This window comes from Protobothrops mucrosquamatus, unplaced genomic scaffold (assembly GCF_001527695.2).
Source record: "Protobothrops mucrosquamatus isolate PMUCROS unplaced genomic scaffold, P.Mucros_1.0 scaffold873, whole genome shotgun sequence".
Classification (NCBI taxonomy): domain Eukaryota; kingdom Metazoa; phylum Chordata; class Lepidosauria; order Squamata; family Viperidae; genus Protobothrops; species Protobothrops mucrosquamatus.
Genome location: NW_015387127.1, coordinates 114,718 through 136,426, shown reverse-complemented (window position 1 = coordinate 136,426; position 21,709 = coordinate 114,718). Strand labels below are relative to the sequence as shown.

Here is a 21,709-nt window from a genome sequence, read left to right as displayed (position 1 = left end):
GAAATAAATATGACATGGTTCAAAGCAAAGCACTTATTCAGGTAGTCCTCAACTTACGACAATTGGGACCAGGACTTCAGTGGCTAAGTGAGGCAGCTGTTGTGCTCAATTTTATGATAGTTTTTGCTGGGGTCATTAAGTATGCAATTGCCTCCTTCCTAGAGCTGAGAGGTGATGTAAGGTCACCCAGATGATTTTCATGCCTAAAACAGGACTAGAACTCCCCGTCTCCTGGTGATTGGCCCAAAGTCACCCAGCTGGCTTTCATGGCTAAGTTAGGACTAGAACTCCCGGTCTCCTGGTGATTGGCCCAGAGCCACCCAGCTGGCTTTCATGCCTAAGGCAGGACTAGAACTCCCCGTCTCCTGGTGATTGGCCCAAAGTCACCCAGATAGCTTTCATGGCTAAGGCAGGACTAGAACTCCCCGTCTCCTGGTGATTGGCCCAAAGTCACCCAGCTGGCTTTCATGGCTAAGTTAGGACTAGAACTCCCGGTCTCCTGGTGATTGGCCCAGAGCCACCCAGCTGGCTTTCATGCCTAAGGCAGGACTAGAACTCTCCGTCTCCTGGTGATTGGCCCAAAGTCACCCAGATAGCTTTCATGGCTAAGGCAGGACTAGAACTCCCTGTCTCCTGGTGATTGGCCCAAAGTCACCCAACTGGCTTTCATGCCTAAGGTGGGACCAGAACTCACCAACTCCCAGTTCCCAGCCTGGTGCCTTAACTGTGACATCAAACTTCCCCACAATTAAGTTGGTTAAAACAAAGCTTAAATTAAATTGTAAGAGGAGAGCCCTGTCAGTCTACATAGCAAAAACTCAAGAGGTTTGGCCCCAGATTTTTCTTAGCAGCTGATGAGGCAAACTTCCTTTGAACAGAATTTGATCATCGGAAAAAGTGCTACCAGATTTCTGATATCTTTTTGCCCTTGACAAATCTAAGATGTGTGGACTTCAACTCCCAGAATTCCTCATCCAACAAGCTTTAAGATGGGTGGACTTCAGGGATCTTCAATTTTGACAATTCTAAGAGTTGTGGACTTCAGTTTCCGTAATTTCCTAGGCAGCATGTTTTAAGAGGTGTGGACTTTGGTGTTTCTCAGCCTTGAACTCTTAAGACATGTGGACTTTAACTCCCAGAATTCCCCAACCAGCCTGTTGGCTCTGGAATTCTGGGAGTTGAAGTCCACACCTCTTAAAGTTGCCAAACTCTGAAACACTCTTCTGGAGAGTCCCTGTTGGAGCAGGGGGTCGGACTAGAAGACCTCCAAGGCCCCTTCCAGCTCCGTTATTCTATTATTCTACAGTGCAGTAGCCTAATCTGGAGATCACCAGAGCGAAACCAGCTGAACTCCGGCACAAATCCCAGCGAGCCAAAAGGGATTGAGCAACTTTGAAAGTCCAGTCTCCTCACCTGGGTACACTTCATTTCTGAGATATGAATCATGTTGATGTTGACGATGAGATCCAAAGAGTTGGGACGCAGACCTCCCCAGGTCTCCCAGCTCTGAGATGAGTCCAGGTAGATGGGCGGTTTCACGTTTGAGAGGTGGAGTGTTTTGATAAACGCCGAGATGCTACGAAGAGAGAGAGAGAGAAAAGAGAATCCGTTGACCGGTCCCACCATGTTGCAGAAGACGTTGGTGGAATCTCTAGGTTGGAAATGTGGGCAGTAAATATTTGGGAGGGGGTATTTCTCCACCGAAGCAAGTTATGGCTGGGTAGACCCAGATCTCCTTCAGGAGAAGGACCAGAGAGATGGACTTCTGAGTTAATAACGGCAAGCCAAGCAATGCAAGGCAGGTTGACCTGACATGTCACTTGACTTCCTCCATTCAGAGTGATTACCATTCCCCTTGGAGTTTGGGTAACATTCTCCCATCAGAGTTCTGCATTTATTATTCCTCTTTGAAGGAAAGCACTTAATGGCTTAAGAAGAAGTGTTTCTGAAACTGACCCATCTCCAAAACCTAAAAGCAGGTTGGTTCTCCTTTCCATCCCTCTTTCAAATAATCTAGTAAACCGTGATAGAAAAGAGTATTTGTAAGGGTTGAATTGTGGGATCCTTGGTGCTCTTTGAGCTTGCAGACGTTTCATGACCAAACTAGGTAACATCATCAGTGCTAGAAGGGAGTGGGTTTATGGAGTAGAACAGAAGGGAGGAAGAGGAAGAGGAAGAGGAGGATGGGAAGAGGAGGACTGTGGAGTCCTTGGTGCTCTCTGAGCTTGGTGGTTTTCTTGCAGACGTTTCATGACCAAACTAGGTAACATCATCAGCACTGCTAATGAAACATCTGCAAGAAAGCCACCAAGCTCGCTCGCCCGCCCCCCCAAAAACCCCAGTAATCAAAGAATCCCAAAGGAGAAGCCCACGCATCCCACCAACTTTGGCAGGGCAAAGAGTCCAGAGAAGAGCAACAAAGATGATTAGGGGACTGGAGGCTAAAACATATAAGGAACGGTTGCTGGAATTGGGTATGTCTAGTTTAATGAAGAGAAGGACGAGGGGGGACCTGATAGCAGCCTTCCAGTATCTCAGGGGCTGCCCCAAAGAAGAGGAAGTCAAGCTATTCTCCAAGGCGCCTGAAGGCAGGACAAGAAGCAACGGATGGAAACTAACCAAGGAGAGAAGCAACCTAGAACTAAGGAGAAACTTCCTGACAGTCAGAACAATTAACCAGTGGAACAACCTGCCTCCAGAAGCGGTGAACACGCCAACACTGGAAGTTTTTAAGAAGAAACTGGACAGCCATTTGTCCGAAATGGTCTAGGGCAGTGTTTCTCAACCTTGACAATTTTAAGGCATGTGGTCTTCAACTCCCAGAATTCCACAGCCAGCATTGCTGGCTGTGGAATTCTGGGAGTTGAAGTCCACATGCCTTAAAATTGTCAAGGTTGAGAATCACTGGTCTAGGGTTTCCTGCCTGAGCAGGGGGTTGGATTAGATGACCTCCAAGGTCCCTTCCAACTTTATCATCATCATCATCATCATCATCATCATCATCATCATCATCATCATCATCATTATTATTATTATTATTATTATTACCGGGGAGCAACACCTGACGGGTCTTCTCCGGGGGGTTCCCGAAACCTCTGCAAGCCCACCCACCAGCTCAGAGAGCCCCCAAGGCTTGAAAGATTTCGAAAGGGGGGGGATTCTCCCCTTCCTCACCCCGGGCCAACGGCAAGAGGAGCCAGAGGGGCGCGTGTGCAGACCAGGGCTGCCTTGCTGGAGAAGCCCACCAGCACTGGAGGCCAGGCAGGGGATGCAGAGGTGTGGGTGGGGGGGCTTCTCCCCCCCCCCCGCTTAAAGCTCCCCCCCTCCCAAGCCCCTCCTCACCTGGCCAGGGCTTGGGGGTCCACGTCGGAAGGCTGCCACTCCAGGTTGGGCAGCGCTCGGGCGCAGTGCGCCGCGTGCACCCCGCAGCCCGAGGCCACCTCCAGCACCTGCAGGCGGGGCTGGGCGCCCACGTAGCCCCGCAGGACGGCCAGGATGGGCTCCTTGTTGCGATCCGCCGCCGAGCCGAAGCCCCTGTTCATGGCTGCCGGGGGGGGGGGGAGGAAGAAGCGGGGCTGCTGAGCCGGGGGCGCAGCCGGGTCTCCCGACGCCCACGACCGCTCCCCCCGGCTTTGGGCAGCCCCCCAGCCCAGCCCAGCGCAGTCCGGCAGGGATCGGGCGCAGGAAACGAGGGCTGCGCGCCTCCAAGCGCCGAGGACGGCTGGAGAAAGCGGGGTCACCAGCCTGGGGGGGGGCACCCAAGCGGCGGTTCTCGCCCACCTTGCCTTGCCTTGCCTTGCCTTGCCTTGCCTTGCAACGGACGCACGCCAAGCAGGAAAGACTACACTTCCCAGAAGGGAGTGCGGCGAGGACCCTCCCCGGTGATTACTGGCTGGCTCTGAAGGGGCGGGTCCTGGTTTTCCGTTTCTGGGGGGGGTGGGATGGAGGAGGAGGGGGGTGGTGGAAGAAACGCCCCCACTTCCCATTGCTCCCTAATCCAGGGGTAGGCGACCTGGGCTCTTTTAGGACTGGTGGACTTCAACTCCCAGAATTCCTGAGCTCAGGAATTCTGGGAGTTGAAGTCCACCAGTCCTAAAAGAGCCCAGGTCGCCTACCCCTGCCCTAAGCTATGCAATAGTGGCCACAATCTGTAGCATCGCAAGACCCGCTGACCCTTATAAACAGAAGAGCACCGACCTCCCCTAAAAGCTGAAGATGTTACCTAGCCTGGTAACGAAACGTTTGGAAACTAACCCGCAAGCTCCGAGAACGAAGCGTCCCCCTCGCCCTAATCTATGCCGTGGGGACTAGCCTTATCAATGCCTCTAGTCTTTCCTTTAAAAACAAAAGCAAAAAAACCAGCCAGGGGGCTGCAATGGGAGTGTGGGACTCAGAAGCCAAGGCGCTAGTCCTCAGGAGGCTTTGGCATTCTTGGCCAGAGCGGGGAGGCTTGTTCCAAGGGAAGCACTCTCTGAAGCCTGCAGGAGAAAGCCCTTTTCTTACAAAAGCTTTATTACAAACAAACAAACCCCAAAACAACCAAAGGGGTGGGCTGCAGGAACACCAAAGGAAACCGCCTGTGAAATTTGCACGTGTTTTGCAAGGGGAGGGAGCGAATGCGTGGGAATGCGGAAGAGGGGAAAGGCGGTGCTGCATTGCGCTGTGCAAAGAAGGAAGATTTTGCAAAGGTTTTTTGTTTTTTTTTAAAAAAAGGGGGAGAGCTTGTGCGCCGCCCGGGAATCGAACCCGGGTCGCAAGAATGGGAATCTTGCATGATACCACTACACCAGCGGCGCGGTCGGCTGACGGAACCCGGGTTTGCTAAAACCCTTTTGAAATTCGCGGGCGGCCTCTCCTCCCATTGTCCTGCAATTAAATCAAAGGCAGCGATGCCCTGCAGCTTGAATAAGGCAGGAATGGATGCTTGCAAGGCGTCAAAGGACTTCGCCCAGAGGCTGCATTTTTCAACCCTGAACTGGGGTGGGGGTGGGGGTGGAAGGGCCAGAATTCCCCAGGAGACAGTTGGGAGCAGAATTGGGGTGGCTAACTTATATGCAGAGCACATCATGAGAAAGGCAGAGCTAGATGAATCAAAAATTGGAATTACGATTGCAGGGAGAAATATCAACAACCTAAGATATGCAGACGATACCACTCTAATGGCAGAAAGTGAAGAGGAATGAAAGAGCCTCTTGATGTGGGTGAAGAAGGAGAGTGCAAAAGTTGGCTTGAAACTCAACATTAAGAAAACCAAGATCATGGCATCCGGCCCTCTCAGTTCCTGGCAAATAGATGGGGAAGAAATGGAGGAAGTGACAGATTTTATCTTCCTGGGCTCCAAGATCACCACAGATGGGGGACTGCAGCCAAGAAATTAAAAGACGCTTGCTCCTGGGGAGGAAAGCTATGGCAAATCTAGACAGCATACTAAAAAGCAGAGACATCACCCTGCCAACAAAAGTGTGTATAGTCAAGGCCATGGTTTTCCCAGTTGCAATGTATGGCTGTGAAAGTTGGACCACAAGAAAGGCTGAGTGCCAAAGAATGGAGGCCTTTGAACTCTGGTGCTGGAGAAGACTCCTGCGAGTTCCCTGGACTGCAAGGGGATCGAACCGGTCAGTCCTAGAGGAGATCAACCCTGACTGCTCTTTAGAAGGCCAGATCCTGAAGTTGAAACTCAAGTACTTTGGCCACCTAATGAGAAGGAAGGACTCACTGGAGAAGAGCCTGATGCTGGGAAAGATTGAGGGCAATAGAAGAAGGGGACGACAGAGATGGAGGTGGCTGGATGGAGTCACTGAAGCAGGAGGCGTGAGCTTCAATGGACTCCAGAAGATGGTAGAGGACAGGAAGGCCTGGAGGAACGTTGTCCATGGGGTCGCGATGGGTTGGACACGACTTCGCAACTAACAACAGCAACAACAACAAAGCATGCTGGCTGGGGATGGGAACCATTGCAGTTCTGCTCCCAACTGTGGTTGTAAGTCGAGGATCATCCATAATAAAAAAAAAACAGTTTGTGTGATGTCTTGGATTCATTTTATCTTGCCGCAAAACAGAACGATGAAGAGGCGCAGATGTGCCCGGCTTCAAGCAGAGCCTGTCCATTCCCCGAGATAATCTTCCAGCACAATTCTTCTCACCTATGACCCAGACATTAAATCCATTTGTAGGTCAATCCTTAACTTAAGCAAGATGGGTTTGCAGCAGGGCACGGACTTTGCACACCCAGAGGGTGCGTTTTAAGGACGGAACGCCACAGATCTCTCCGAGGAAACATTTTTCAAACACGTATCTTTATTTATTTATAATTAAGGAACATGTTCTGGAGTTGTGGCTGTGTTGCAGTTTTTGGAATGGAGTTACAGTGTTTCCTTAGCACTCAAAAGGCTTCCTGGGTTTATTAACCTAAGAATTTTTCAACCCTTTTTAAAGTAAGCTGGTTTGTATTATTCCCTGCAGCAAATGCAAGGGTGAAATTGAATCCCTGCAGTATTGTTGCTTAGAAACTGGATGTGCCATGGTATTAATCACTGAGTACATCTTTCTTTTTTTCTTTCTCTCTCTCTCTTTCTTTCCTTCCTTCCTTCCCCTTTCTTTTGTTTCTTTCTTTCTTTTTCTTTCCCTTTCCTTTCTTCCTTCCTTCCTCCTTTCTTTCTCTTCTTTCTCTCTCTTCTTTCTCTCCCTCCCTCCCTCCCTCCCTCTCCTTTTTTTTCTCTTTCCTGCTTTTTGTAGTTTGTGTGTATGTTTTTATGTTCTTTGTAAATCCTTTGATAAGATCTGTTTTAAAAACATTGACTACTTTGGTTTTTGAAAGAAGGGGCCTCAATCTCAAAGTCTACAGTTAGATGAAAGATGAGGGATCGTAAAAATTAAAAAGCTCCTTTGCATCCATTCCTATTATTAGCTTCTGCAAAATGAAGAAACAACAGCTTTACTAGAAGGCAAGAGAGGTAGGGTAGCTGCAAGGAGAAATTTAAATTTCTCCCCAAATTAGTTTTTTTATTATTTAGATTTTTATCCCACCTTTATTATTTTTATAAACTTATTCTCTTCTCTTCTCTTCTCTTCTCTTCTATTCCTAATTCTATTCTATTCTATTCTTCTCTTCCTAATTCTCTTCTCTTTTCTTCTCTTCCTAATTCTATTCTATTCTATTCTACTCTTCTCTTCCTAATTCTATTCTATTCTATTAATTCTATTTCTATTTCTATTTCTATTTCTATTTCTATTTCTATTTCTATTTCTATTTCTATTTCTATTTCTAATTCTATTCTATTCTATTCTGTTCTGTTCTGTTCTGTTCTTCTCTTCCTAATTCTATTCTATTCTGTTCTGTTCTGTTCTATTCTGTGCAACTTGGATTCTGGAGCTACGGTAAATCATTGGGCTGGACTGGTAACTGGTGCTCACTAGAGGGCACACGACCAAAGACGTCCAGCCCTCCCTCCCCGTGACGGAAGTGTTCTGCCTAGTTCATGGAGTTGGAATTCTCAAGGTCACCCGTATAACTTTGGGTCTCTTTGGAGAAGGGAACCGATCCTGTGCATCCGCCTGGAGGATCATAAGGCGTGGTTTTGTAGCAGTTTTCCACAATTTCTTTTTTTAATTCTTTTCAATTTATTAGCTTATAATACATAATGCAAAAAGGCAAAAGGAAAGAGTAGGAAAAGGGGAGGAGAAAGAGAAGGGGAAAGCATGGGGCAAGGGGGGGGAGAGAAAGAAAAGGCACTGACATTCAATTCCCTTGGGTGCAGTTGAATAAGATAATTAGCATCAAACCTCAACTTTTTACTTTTGCATAATACAAACTAGCCATTTTTATAACAACAAACGTATTAATCGGTTAAAACCCCCAAAATCAAAGTTTCATTTTTTTTTCAAGCACAAAGTCCAGAAGCAGATTCCAAGTAGGAACAAACATTTTTTATTTATTTAATGAAAGCATTCAATTGGGCCATCTCTGTTAACTTTTACAACCATTCATCCATTGTGGGACTCAAAGTATCTTTCCATTTTTGTGCGTAATCTTGCTGCCGTCAACATATATAACCAAGTCCCAAACTTTTCCGTTAAACCCAGAAGTTTGCTTTTTGACAACTTCTTAGTACGATACAATGAGCCTAGTGGATATATTTAATTCAATTAATAATAGTGAATTTTAAATTTTATGACAATTGTAAATGTTCTTTTTCACTTTCTTTTTCCTTTCATGTAGTTATTTGTTATGTTAATGTTTTGGCGGCCCAGTCATGTATGTGAAATGGGCGACCATATAAATGGAATAAATAAATAAAGAAGTAGAATAAAACATACTTCTAAAAAAGGGGGGGGAAAGACTCATGTTTTTCTTTGGTTTAGAGATCACAACAATGGTAGGTTTCGGTATGGTTCATAAATGAAACTATGTACTTATTTACAAGCTTTATAAACTACTCATTTCACAAAATTATATAAGGTATAAATATTAAAAAAATAAACGCAGAACGTAAAACATAATGCATTAAAATTTATAAGCACTCTTTATTAATATGAAAATGCAAAACGTATATATTACTTATACGCATACATTTATATATATATTATTTGCCATTATATATCTTTTGTTTTCTTACGTGCACTTTGCAATCAATGGAGGAGTGTTCCTCAATCTTGACAACTTGAAAAAGGTCTTGGACTTCAATTCCCAGAATTCCCCAGCCAGCACTCTCAAGTTGCCAAGGTTGAGAAACAATGCAACGGAGCATAACTCTGTCATAAAAGTGGCTCCTTGAGTTAAGATAATTCCACATTCTTTGCACATGTAGAAAGAATGAGGGGATAGTAGCTCAGGCCCCACCACAGGAGGAGATGCACACTTCAGGCGGATCAGAGGATTTGAGACATTTCATTTAACCAAGATCTCCTGGTTTGGAGGGAGGGATAACCCCGGGGTCTATTATAGCAGTGTTTTTCAATTTCGGCAACTTTAAAATGTGAGGACTTCAATTCCCAGAATTCCCTAGCCAGCATTGTGGCTGGGAAAATTCTGGGAGTTGATGTCCACCCACACATGTTAAAGTTGTCTGGGGGAATTCTGGGAGTTGAAGTCCACCCTTCTTAAAATTCCGAGGTTGAGAAACGCTCCGCTAAAGGGTAGCAAAGTCATGTCCTGCTTGAACGTAGAATAACAGAGTTGGAAGAGACCTTGGAGGTCATCTAGTCCAACCCGTTGCTCGAACAAGAGAGTCTACATCATCTCATCCAGCAATCTGCTCAAAATGGCCAACCAACTGGTCTCCCAGTAGATGCCCATCATAGGCAGTGGTTTTCCGGTTTCTGCAACGCAGGAACAACAACTCAAGGATGACATTTGCAGGGGGCTGCCTCGAATTCTGCAGCCAGTTCGTCTGAATGCAACTTGGGGACGTCAACAAGACAGGGAGGAGTTTGCACGCGTCAGTAGCTGCATGTTGGATGCCCTCTTGATTCTCACAGGCGGGGGAGAGAGAGAGCAGGAGAGATCCCTACAAGCACAGGTAGTCCTCGACTTACGGCCAAAATTTCTGTGGCTAAGTGTTCAGTCAGTTCTGCCCAATTTTATGACCTTGCTTGCCACAATTGTTAAGTGAATCACTGCAGGTGTTAAATCAGTAACACAGTTAAGTGAATCTGACTCTCTCCCCCCCCCTGGACCGGGACGCCTTGCGCACAGTCACTCATGCTCTCGTCACCTCTCGCCTGGACTACTGTAATGCTCTCTACATGGGGCTCCCTTTGAGGAGCACCCGGAGACTTCAACTGGTCCAGAATGCGGCCGCGCGGGCGGTGTTGGGAGGGACTCGTCGCTCCCATATAACACCGCTGCTGCGCGAGCTGCATTGGTTACCAGTGGTCTTCCGGGTGCGCTTTAAGGTGTTAGTTACCACCTTTAAAGCGCTCCATGGCATTGGACCTGGTTACCTCCGAGACCGCCTTCTGCCACAGATTCCCTCCCACAGACCGGTACGCTCCCACAGAGCGGGCCTCCTCATGGTGCCGTCGGCCAAGCAATGTAGGCTGGCGACCCCCAGGGGGAGGGCCTTCTCTGTGGGTGCCCCCACCCTCTGGAACGAACTCCCCCCCGAGATCCGGATGATTCCGGATCTCCTTACTTTCCGCCGCGCCCTCAAGACATGGCTTTTCCAGCAAGCGGGCCTGACCTAGGGAGGATTTTAGGTAGGGATTTTAGGTNGCTGTCCTTGTGGCCACATGGCTCCCAAGGGGCGGGGGGAGGGAGGGAGGTGGGGGCGGGGGGGCGAGGAGGAGCGGGGTTACCCGCCCCCCCTTTGCCCCCGCCGGGCGGCCGCTGTCGCCCCCCACCCTCCCCCCGAGCCACGTGGCTGCAAGGACAACCCCGGTGGGGAGGCGCCCGCCCGCACGTGCGCGCCGGAGGGAGGGGAATCTCCTGCCGGGGGGGGGCGAGGGGGAGTATGCAAGTGACGTCAAAGGACGTCACGAGGTGGGAGGGGGGCGGAGGGGGGTGCCTTTGCCCTAGAGTAGACAGAGAAGGCCAAGGCAGAGGAGTTGGGGGGGAGGCTGCAGGGTGGTGCAGGAGTATGAAGGAGGCATGCTAAACCTGTTGAATGCTGGCCTTCCTCGGGTGGGGAGAAGGTGCTGAGCACTGGGTGGCTGGGGCTGTTTTGCACTCTTTTGCACACTTTCGGGTGCCTTGCCACACTCGGCCTTTGCTTGTCTGGAGAGCTTGGCTTGGAAAACCCTCCCGGATGGAGAAAGAGGGATGTTGTCAAAGTTAATAGCAATAGCAACAGCACTTGGGCCAGGGGTAGGCAACCTTGGCTCTTTTATGACTCGTGGACTTCAACTCCCAGAATTCCTGAGCCAGCCTGGCTCAGCTTGGAAACCTCTCCCTTTCCCCTCAGCATGGCTGGCTCAGGAATTCTGGGAGTTGAAGTCCACGCGTCATGAAAGAGTCAAGGTTGCCTACCCCCCTGCCCTAGACCATTTCAGACAAGTGGTTGCCCAATCTCTTCTTAAAAACTCTGAGTAGCTGCTGATTTCAAAGGGTATGTCCCTAAGAGTTGCTGATGATTGCTGTGGGTAACTATCTGACTACGTCTTACTGAGCAACATACTTGTGGAAGGAATATAAGGTAGCCGGTTTCCAGGGAGCGAGTTCATTGAGAAAGCTTATTCAACAGAGGGAGTAGCAAATGTTGAACAACAGCAAGTTCAGGCTTGTATTGGTGCTTGGGGCAGGATGGTGGGCAAGAGCCTTGAAGCAAGTAGTCAAACCTTAGTTCAGGGGTAGGCAACCTGGGCTCTTTTATGACTCGTGGACTTCAACTCCCAGAATTCCTGAGCCAGCCATGCTGAGGAGAAATGGAGAGGTTTCCAAGCTGAGCCACGCTGGCTCAGGAATTCTAGGAGTTGAAGTCCACGAGTCATAAAAGAGCCAAGGTTCCTACCCCTGACTTAGACTTATATACCCCTTCACCGTGCTTTACAGCCCTCTCTAAGCGGTTTACAGAGTCAGTACTTTGCCCCCAACAATCTGGGTCCTCATTTTACCGATCTCGGAAAGGACGGAAAGCTGAGTCAACCTTGAGCCGGTCAGGAATCGAACTGCCGGCAGCCGGCAGTCAGCAGAAGTAGCCTGCAGTACTGCATTCTAAGCACTGCGCCATCAGGGCTCCTAAGTTTAAGATTGGGTGGACTTCAACTCCCAGAATTCCCCAGCCTGCATCTAGACTTAGTGTTTTTCAACCTTGACAGCTTGTAAGATGTGTTAGACACTGGCTGGGGAATCCTGGGAGTCTAGTCCACGAGACTAGACGGTACTAGTTGGATGGTTGATTACTATGTACCTCTGCAGAGGTCTTTGGTTCAAACATGCATCAACCCTTGGGTTTCATGTTATCCTGCTTGGATTCACAGGACGCACTAAACTGGAGTTGAATAGTTTATAATCCAGCCTACAGTAGAAATGCAATCTTTACTATTCAGTCTGTTGTGCTAAGTTTCGGAAAAGTTTCGGAAATAGCGTTTGTTGGAACTGGTGAGCTCTGAAGGACTAAGAGTGAAAAATTGTTTTTTACTCAAACGTGGCCCATTTTGTACAAATAGTCCTCAAGTTATGACTGCAATTGGGATCAGAATTTCCATTGCTAAGCAAAGCTGCTGTTAAATGAGTCGTGCCTGATTTTACAACCCTTTCTGCTGGTAAGTGAACCACTACCGTCATTAAATGGATCCGCTGTTGTAAAGCAGATCCATTAAATGGATCCGCTGTTGTAAAGCAGATCCAGCTTCCTGCATTGACTTTGCTTGTTGGAAGCCAGGTGGCAAAAGGGTGTGTGTGTGTCACATGACCCCCAGAATGCTGCAACCATCGTAAATATATTCTGGTTCCCAAACGCTTGAATTTTGATCACATCACTGTGAGGATGGCTGCAACGATCTTAGGGGCAAAGACTGGTTGCCAGCCACTTTGTTCAGTGCCGTTGTAACTTTGAACAGTCGCTAAACGAGTGGTTGTAATTTGAGGACTTTCTGTACAAATTACAAGCTTCACGTCTTTAATCTAGGAAACCTCCGCTTGTCTATTTGTATTTTAAACAAGTTCTGCAGCCTGAAAAATGTTTGAAAATTCCTGAAGTAGATCATAGACACCAGCATAATATTAATTGTTCACTTCTTTGGGCATTCTTGGGTCAACAAACACAACAGTTATGCATTGGGTAATCTGGGATAAATTATAGCGTATCGTGTATTAAACTATAGGTATGGGTAGACTTGTTTGTAGTAAGACATGGATCCGCCCTTGAGTTCATCTGATACTGCCATTTTCATTACACAACAGCATTAGTCTTTAATTTTGATTGTGCAATTGTAATGCTGTACTGTACTGTACTGTACTGTACAACAGTTCATTTAGTGACTGAAGTTGCAACGGCACTGAAAATAGTGACTTATGACAATTTTTCACCCTTAATGACCATTGCAGCCTCCCCAGGGTCACGTGATTTTTACATTCGGATGCTTGACAACTGACTCACATTTATGACGGTGGTGGTGTCCAGGAATCACACGATCCTCTTTTGCGACCTTCTGACAAGCACAGTGAACCAGATTCACTTAACCACCGTGTTACTAATTTAACAACTGCAGTGCTTCCCTTAACAACGGTGACAAGAAAAGTCGTAAAATGGGGCAAAACTCGCTTATAAAATTTGGGCTCAAAGGTGGTGGTAAGTTGAGGTTAAAATCCTTTCTCCACACCTCAAAGGGCCCTGAAATAGCAGACAATGTTTCCCAGCGTTTAGAAAAGCCTTTGGGTTACAAAGCAAAGTTATTACTTTGTGTCACACATTACTTGAAGCCCAGTCAGTCTTTGTTTAGTTTGTTTCTGGCTGGTTGGATACTTGCAAACCCAGCCATTGTATGCTCCCCCCCCCCCCTTCCGTTCGATTCTCGGAGATTGTCTGGACCAGGGCTTTTCAACCTTTTCACTCATTGTACCACTTTTAGGATATGGCAACATCCGAGTACCACCAGTCGCCTAGCAAGGGGTCAAAAACTTTTATCACTTTTTTCCTTTTTTTTTTTTGGTCATCAAGTACAGGAAGTCCTCGACTTACAACAGTTCACTTAGTGACTGTCCGAAGTTACAGTGGCACTGAAAAAAGTGCCCGCCCAGCCACAGTCGAGCAAGGTACCTGCCTGCCCGCCCGGCTGCGCTCTTCCTCCTGTCCGAGGTTTTCATTGTTGTGAGCATTTCTGTTGAGGATTGGCAGGGTGGGGTGAGGGGGACATTTGGTTTTTATTCCCCCCGTCTGCTGGGTGGTTGCAGCAGGTTTTGGTCACTTCACATGACACTGTGACCGTCATAAAAATGAATCAGTTGCCAAGCATCTGAATGTAAATCACAAGACCCTGGAGATGCTGCAACATTCCAGCTGATCGGTGCTTCTTCTGGGCTCAGCCGAAGTGCCAGGATCAGCGCCGAGCTCCAGCTGGAGCCTGGCACTGATCCTGGCGCTTCCACTGAGCCCTGACAGCCCTGAAGTGCTGATCAGCTGGAGCCTGGCACTGATCCTGGCGCTTCCACTGAGCCCTGACAGCCCTGCAGCTCCAGCCGTCTCTCGCTCAGGCTTGTGCGGTGCTGCCACCGGTTCAGCTCATTCCCCTCCCCCGCTACCACTTTTCTAGGATGGTGGCGTACCACCTGCCAGGTGCCAGTGTACCACAGGTGGTACCCGTACCACTGGTTGAAAAGCCCTGGTCTGGACAAGTCCCTGCAGTTTTCTTGGACAGGTTTTTCAGAAATGGTTTGCCATTGCCTCCTTCCTAGGGCTGAGAGAAAGTGGCTGGCCCAAGCTCACCCAAACTGGCTTTATGCCAAAGGCAGAACTAGACCTCCCCATAGCTGAACTGTTGAAAATGAAATCCGTTGTTGATCGCTGTGACCAGCTTTGCTGAAATAAAAGAATTGCGCAAGACCGTGAAGGTATCCACCTACTTGGAAGATACTCAGCATCCCATTGACAAAGTTATCTTCCTTTTGGTCTATATAATTTATTGCCCTGCTTGTTTACTTATGTAGCAAGAGTCCAGAAAACTGCTTCATAAAACTCTCTTGACTTAATAGGTGCAGTTTGCACAACACATGTTAAATGATGTAACAAAATTAACCCATTTTCTGGCTAGGAAGAGTTCACTGAAGCATTGACTAACCCAGGGGACAGCAAAGTGCCCCATCCTCTAAAACCAAAATCCTAAGCCAGAGAATAATTTGTAATTCTGCATTAGAGGTGAAAACTAGGGAGAAATTACATTTTGCCATCAACAGCACTTTATGGTTGAGGATCGTATATAAATTCATTTGGCTGCATTTGAAGGATAGGCTTGATCATGGTTAAGGGAATCATAGTTTTCTTTAGGTGTCTACATTGGTAAGAATATGCTGGACTACATAGAAACCCTATGGGCTGAATTGGTACAACAAAAAAACTAAGGTGATTGTCTAATTTCTGTCATATAAGCCTAGTAACTGTGAGCCATTAATCCATGATATGTCTTAGTGCTTTGTGTGCGTTCTGCAGGTGTGGTGTGTTTAAGCAATCACAGCTTAATGCAATATTAAGATGATGGTACCACTGTATGATACTTTGTTCAAGTGGTAGCTTGCACAGAACCCCCAAGTTTCCTCTTTCTATTTTTGCACAAGATTCTAGACCTCATGGAGTGGAGGGGAAAAAGTGATATCTAGACACTGCAATTTTTAGGCATGTGAAAGGGACAGAAAACAGGGCAATTCCTTCTTTGAAACTTTTTCTTCCCCTGAAGAAACGCTTTTATCTCAAAGTGTATTTAATAAAATATATAATTTGGCCCAGGAAGGCGCCAGAGTGAAGCCGGACACACCTAAACATAGGTGCACATTGATCACCTCTGATCAGAACTTGTGCTGCCTCAATTCCCAAATGTTGTGTCTCTTTCAGCTTCGGTGTTGGCCAGTTTTACAATGACTGTTTGTTCTACTGACCTTGGAAAAATGTGTGTCCAGTTGCAAAGAGAATTTGGGAGAGGGCCTGGATGGGACACGGGGGGGGGGGAAGGAGGAGGGGTTGGGAAGAATGAGTAAACACCATGTGACGTGCTTGATGTTGTGGAAGTGCCATCAGGTGGGAGAATCTGGGTCATATGCCGTTGGACTCCTGCCCCGGAGAACTTAGAAACTGGGACAAAGTCCAGAACCACATTCTAGATAAGTGACTTGCATATTCTTGAACAAAAGGACAACTATTAGTAGTAAGAGGAGTAGAATTAGTCTTGCTTCTTCATTCAAGGAGTACAGATAATCCTCGACTATCTGTTCATTGAATGACAGTTCAGACTTAAAGAGGTCAGATTGTGAGAAATGCCAATGTAGGCTGAAATCTTACGCTTGCTTGTTAAAGTTCTCGTTTGCACCAATATAGATAGTCCTCAACTTAAAGTAGTTCATTCAGTGATAATTCGAATTTACGAAGGCCGAAAAAAGTGACTGGTGACCTTTTTTTTCAGACTTAACAAACATCGTAGCATCCCCGTGCTCACATGATCAAAATTCAAACTTATGACCATTGCAACATCCCCATGTCACGTGATTTACATTGGGATGCTTGGCAACTGACTCATATTTATGACAGTGTCCCAGGGGTCATGTGATCCCCTTCTGCAACCTTTTGACAAGCCAAGTCAAGGGGGAAGCAGATTCACTTAACAACGGGGTTACTAACTTAAGAACTGCAGCGATTCACTTAACAATTGTGGCAAGGAAAGTTGAAAAATGGGGCAAAACTCATTTGACCAATGTCTCGCTTAGCGACATAAATGTTGGGCTCGACTAGTAAAGTCAAAGACCTGTATGTGGAAAGAGAAAAACACCTGTTGGATTGGCCTGAAGTGCAAACCTGAGCAGTGGGATTTGGGCAGATTCCCGAAAGGAAGGGCAAATTCTCACAAGCGCTTTCCATCCGGACTCGCCCAGAGTTTTGCTAGCGATTCCAATTCAGATTGGCTCTGCAAATTCAATTCCGAATGGATTTTTTGCAAGCTCCGTTCCAGTTCAAAATGGTTCTGCTAGAGTAGCGAATGGGAGGCGAAGAGGCTCCGGTGTGGTGTGTGATTCTTTTGATTTTAAGTACAGAGACTCTCCTTGGAAGGGTGATGCAATCTTCCAATCATCCTGTGCCAAAGATTGTGGCTCTTTCACTAATCTGACTCGGGATTAGGAAAGATTAAAAATGGACTGTTAAGTCGCTGGGACCAGCCAGCGCAATAATTAGCTTGGATGGTTGAAGCTCTCTTCCTTTATGACTCTTTTGTTCCTCCGCTATCGTTGGGCTGAGTTGTTGTGCGAAATGGGAGTGGTTACATAAAACACACACAAAAGGATCTTCTCCTTTTACTCCTGTTCTTTCCTACAGGTGGCCCTTCACATATGACCACAGTTGAGCTCAAAATTATTATCACTAAGCAAGTATGTTTTGGCCCCATTTTACGACTTTTCTTACCACAGTTGTTAAGTGAATCGCTGCAGTTGTTAAGTTAGTAACACGGTTGTTACGTGAATTTGGCTTCCCTGTGGACTTTGCTAGTTGGGACATGACCTCGAGACACTGCAACAACTGTCATAAGTACGAGTCAGTTGCCAAGCGTCTGAATTTTGATCACGCAACCCTGGGGATGCTGCAATTGTGTGAAAAAGGGTCATAAGTCCTTTTTTTCTTTTTTTAAAAATATATTTTATTGATTTTTTTAACATAATCACCTTAATATTTGGTAAACAGTATGTTGTCTAGGTTTATATTTTAAAAACAATCAGTAAGAATTAGTTTTTATAATTATATAGTCCACATGGTAGCTTTGCTTGTTTTTCTCTTCCAATAATATTCTCTTTTGCCAACCTTGAATTAATACAATTCTTATTATTTTGATAAATAATAATTATAGGCATTTTTCTAATATTTCTGCAAATAATAACCACATCAATATAAAGCTTCTTTTCTAACTGATCATCCCTCGTCATAGGTCCTGTTTACAAAATTCTTGTTTAAGTTTGTTTTCCCCACAATGTTACTGGTTGAGATTTTCTCAAAGTTAATTACACTTAAGTATTTTAAGTCTTTTTCCTCGTACAGGCCATCCTAACACTTTTACCTTTCTCATGTCTTAAAAAAAAAGAGAGAGAGAAGAGAAGAAAAAGAAATAAGATAGCATACTACTTAAAATGCATGTCCCTCTTAGGCTAATGTACATTTATATCCAGAATTTTTCTCTTCTTTTTAACCATATTCAAACATATGTTTAATCTTTAAAAGTCCCTTTTTTCAGTGTGCTTGCAACTTTGAATGATCACTATAAGTCGAGGACTATCTGTATATGAACCCATCCATGATCTTGCCAGCAATGCAGAAAGCATCTGCCACTGCTCACTGAAGTAGTACAAATAGTCCTTATTTAGCAACCAAAACTGCTAAATTGTGGCAAAAGAGGTCATACAATGGGGCAAAACTCACTTAACTGTCTAGCAACAGAAATTTTGGGCTAATTGTGGTCTTAAGTTGAGGACATCCTGTAGTAATTGTTGTTGTTGTTAGTTACGAAGTCGTATCCGACCCATCGCGACCCCATGGACCACGTTCCTCCAGGCCTTCCTGTCCTCTACCATCTTCTGGAGTCCATTTAAGCTCACGCCTCCTGCTTCAGTGACTCCATCCAGCCATCTCCTTCTCTGTCGTCCCCTTCTTCTATTGCCCTCCATCTTTCCCAGCATCAGGCTCTTCTCCAGTGAGTCCTTCCTTCTCATTAGGTGGCCAAAGTACTTGAGTTTCAACTTCAGGATCTGGCCTTCTAAAGAGCAGTCAGGGTTGATCTCCTCTAGGACTGACCACTTTGATCGCCTTGCAGTCCAGGGGACTCGCAGGAGTCTTCTCCAGCACCAGAGTTCAAAGGCCTCAATTCTTTGGCGTTCAGCCTTTCTTATGGTCCAACTTTCACAGCCATACATTGCAACTGTAGTAATTACTAGAAGTTAAACGCATATCAGGATTGACAGACATTTGATAAAACTGCTGGGAAAAGACCCTGGAAAGTTTTATATTATTTTATATTTTTAAGTTTTAAGTTTTATATTTAAGGGGCAAAACATTCCAACTCAGTTTTCTTGGCAAGCTCATAGCCCCTGACTTATGACCGCAATTGGGACTGTAATTTCAGTCATAAGTCATGATAGTCATAAGTCAAGGCACACAAATGACCAGACCCAACTTTAAAACCATTTTTATGGAGGCCGTTAAGCGAATCACGTCATCGTAAGACCATGCAGTGGTTAAGGAAATCATGCCGTCGTAAGTTCAAACCAGTCCCCCCAAATGGACATTTGCCAGAAAGCAATAAAAAGTATCGGAAACTAGAAAAAAAAAATCTTTATATGGTGGTCATGTGACCTTGCTGTATTCCTGACAAAGCACAAATAAAACCCTATTATCTTCTGTTTTCTCTTGGCAGCCCACTCCCCAAGCTTGTGTTCAACAGGGTCAATGGAAAGAGGCCCCCATTGATGATCTCACCCCCCACAACCACAGAGGAAAACTACACCGTCGCTCACGAAGAAAATGTCCGGTTTGTGTACGAAGGTAAGCTGGCTGCTGGCTGACTCTGGGAACAGGAGGCTTCAAACGTGGCTACTTGAAAAAGCGTGTGGACTTCAACTCCCAGAATTCCCCAACTCCCAGCCTGCGGGCTGAAGAATTCTGGAAGTTGAAGTTTGAAAACCGCTGCTCTAGCAGGAAGTCAAAAGACTGGTGGAGCCCCCAATTTGTTTGTCGTTGCATTGTTCTTGTCAAGGACATAAACTGAAGCGAGAGAACTGCAGGACAAAAAACACACACAAAAAAACAGAAGACTGTTAGCATCATTTTTGACTCACGTTTTTATGGAGGGAGACCATCCCTCACCTTGGGTACCATTTCAACATTTCAACCTTGAATAATGAGCACAGTGGTGCCCCAAATTTCCCGTTGCTGAGCAAGACACATTAAGCGCCCCATTTTACGATCTCGCTTGACGCAGTTGCTAAGCGAATCGCTGCAGTTGATGAGTTAGTCTCCCCGTTGTTAAGTGAATCTGGCTTCTCCCGTTGACTTTGCGTGTCAGAAGGTCGCAAAAAAGGCGGTCACGTGACTCCCCCGGGACGCTGCCACCGTCATAACTGTGAGTCAATTGCCAAGCGCCTGAATTTTGATCACGTGGCCCTGGGGACGCTGCAAACGGTCGTGTGAAAAATGGTCATAAGTCCCCTTTTTCAGTGCCATTGTAACTTTGAATGGTCACTAAATGAAAAGCTGTAAGTCGAGAACTCCTTGAACTTTCTTTTCTTCCTGCTTCTAGCCTGGCAAGAAGTGGAAGAGCAGCTGCACAGTCCAGAGCAGGGAGAAGGTGGATCTGGCCCAATACAATACACAGAGAAGATGCCCAGTCCGGAACTGAAAGGTGAGTAGAGAACCCCCCTCCTTCCCAGGCCTTTGTTGTTGTTGTTGTTGTTAGTTGCGAAGTCGTGTCCGACCCATCGCGACCCCATGGACAATGTTCCACCAGGCCTTCCAGTCCTCTACCATCTTCTGGAGTCCATTGAAGCTCATGCCTACTGCTTCAGTGACTCCATCCAGCCACCTCCTTCTCTGTCGTCCCCTTCTTCTATTGTCCTCCATCTTTCCCAGCATCAGGCTCTTCTCCAGTGAGTCCTTCCTTCTCATTAGGTGGCCAAAGTACTTGAGTTTCAACTTCAGGATCTGGCCTTCTAAAGAGCAGTCAGGGTTGGTCTCCTCTAGGACTGACCGGCTTGATCGCCTTGCAGTCCAGGGGACTCGCAGGAGTCTTCTCCAGCACCAGAGTTCAAAGGCCTCAATTCTTTGTCTCTCAGCCTTTCTTATGGTCCAACTTTCACAGCCATACATTGCAACTGGGAAAACCATGAACAACTTTAAAATGAGTGGACTTCAACTCCCAGAATTCCTCAGCCAGCCATTAAGCTCCATTCTGGGAGTTGGAAGACCACCTATTTTAAAGTTGCGCAGGTTGAGAAACATGGGTCCGAGGGTTTGATAGAAAAGAAATAACACACTTAAGCAGCTTTGTGTGTGTTGGGGGCAGGGGTGGCCTTGCAAATTCTAACTTTCCTGTTCCCTTTTTCAGATTTTGTCCCCATTGACCTTGAAGATTGGTGGGCTCAACAGTTCCTGGCCAAAATCAAGAATGGCTCTTAAGGAAGGCTGGAGCGGAGGCTTTACAAGAGAAATCTTCCAATTCGCTCTTAAGAAAACGCAGGCGCATCGGAGTGCAGCAAGAACTGGACAAATAAATTGGGTGGGGGCCGACCTGCCGCTCAGCTGGCCTTGGAAATGCTGAGAGGCTCCATTGCCCGGAAGAAGGCTGCAGACCATACATTGTGGGGATGCCAGGGTGCCCAGAGAGGGGGGCACGAGGGGGGCATTCTCCTCCTCCCTCGGGCCTGGCACCCAGCACCGAGTCCATTTTGGTCCCGGAGTCTCTAGACTGTGTTCACAATAAACACGCTGATCCTGTCAGCGGTACAAATGCAGGTTGAAAAAGAGTTTTTGGTGGGGGTTGGCCTCCCTCCCCAAGGTCGTTTCTCCCAAAAAACAAAAGGAAGTGAAATGCCAAGGAGAGGCAGGCTGCAGTTATTCAGAGCTGCCAGGATCAGACCATGGGGAAACATCAAAAGACCAGCTTTGTCAATGTAGGCTGGAGAAACAGCAAAAGCAAGAGCATTTAGACTTCTATCTGCTGCCCCATAATGCTTTACGGTACTCTCTGAGCGGTGTACAATGTCAGCATTTGTTTGCATAGGGCCCCCAACAATCTGGGTCCTCGTTTTACTGACCTCAGAAGGATGGAAGGCTGAGTCAACCTTGAACTGGTCAGAATCGAACTCCAGGCTGCGGGCAGAGTTTGCACTCTTAACCACTGCATCACTCTGCCTTCAGTCTCCGGGGCTTTGAATTCCAGTTTCAAAGAGGAAGTTGAGTTTGGTCCCTGTGCCTTCCCTCACCCAGCACAGGAGCCCCCCCCCAAACCTGAGTACACAAGCCACAGGCTTTGCAAACCGTATCGTGGCTTAATGTAAGGTCCTGGTTCATACCCTGTCAATATTTAGGTGAAT

At 46.6% G+C, this 21,709-nt stretch overlaps 2 protein-coding genes and 1 non-coding gene across 3 annotated transcripts in view; 1 reads left to right on the top strand and 2 right to left on the bottom strand.

The window, feature by feature from the left end:
- METTL26 (methyltransferase like 26) overlaps window positions 1-3,542 on the bottom strand; it is a 6,904-nt gene extending 3,362 nt beyond the window's left edge. The window contains exons 1-2 of the mRNA XM_015819190.1: window positions 3,343-3,542; window positions 1,414-1,576 (exon numbers count right to left, since the gene is read on the bottom strand). Coding sequence (XP_015674676.1) covers window positions 1,414-1,576; window positions 3,343-3,542 — 363 coding nt within the window. The remainder of the gene's footprint in view (window positions 1-1,413; window positions 1,577-3,342) is intronic.
- A 1,183-nt stretch (window positions 3,543-4,725) lies between these two features.
- On the bottom strand, window positions 4,726-4,796 carry TRNAG-CCC. Its single transcript has one exon. It is a non-coding gene; the product is annotated as a tRNA-Gly (tRNA).
- A 3,576-nt stretch (window positions 4,797-8,372) lies between these two features.
- On the top strand, window positions 8,373-21,111 carry MCRIP2 (MAPK regulated corepressor interacting protein 2). The gene is made up of 4 exons (XM_015819189.2): window positions 8,373-8,385; window positions 18,996-19,163; window positions 19,918-20,019; window positions 20,722-21,111. Exons 1-4 carry the CDS (start codon window positions 8,373-8,375, stop codon window positions 20,790-20,792), a joined length of 354 nt encoding a protein of 117 aa, XP_015674675.1. The 3' UTR covers window positions 20,793-21,111.
- The last annotated feature ends 598 nt before the right edge of the window (window positions 21,112-21,709 follow it).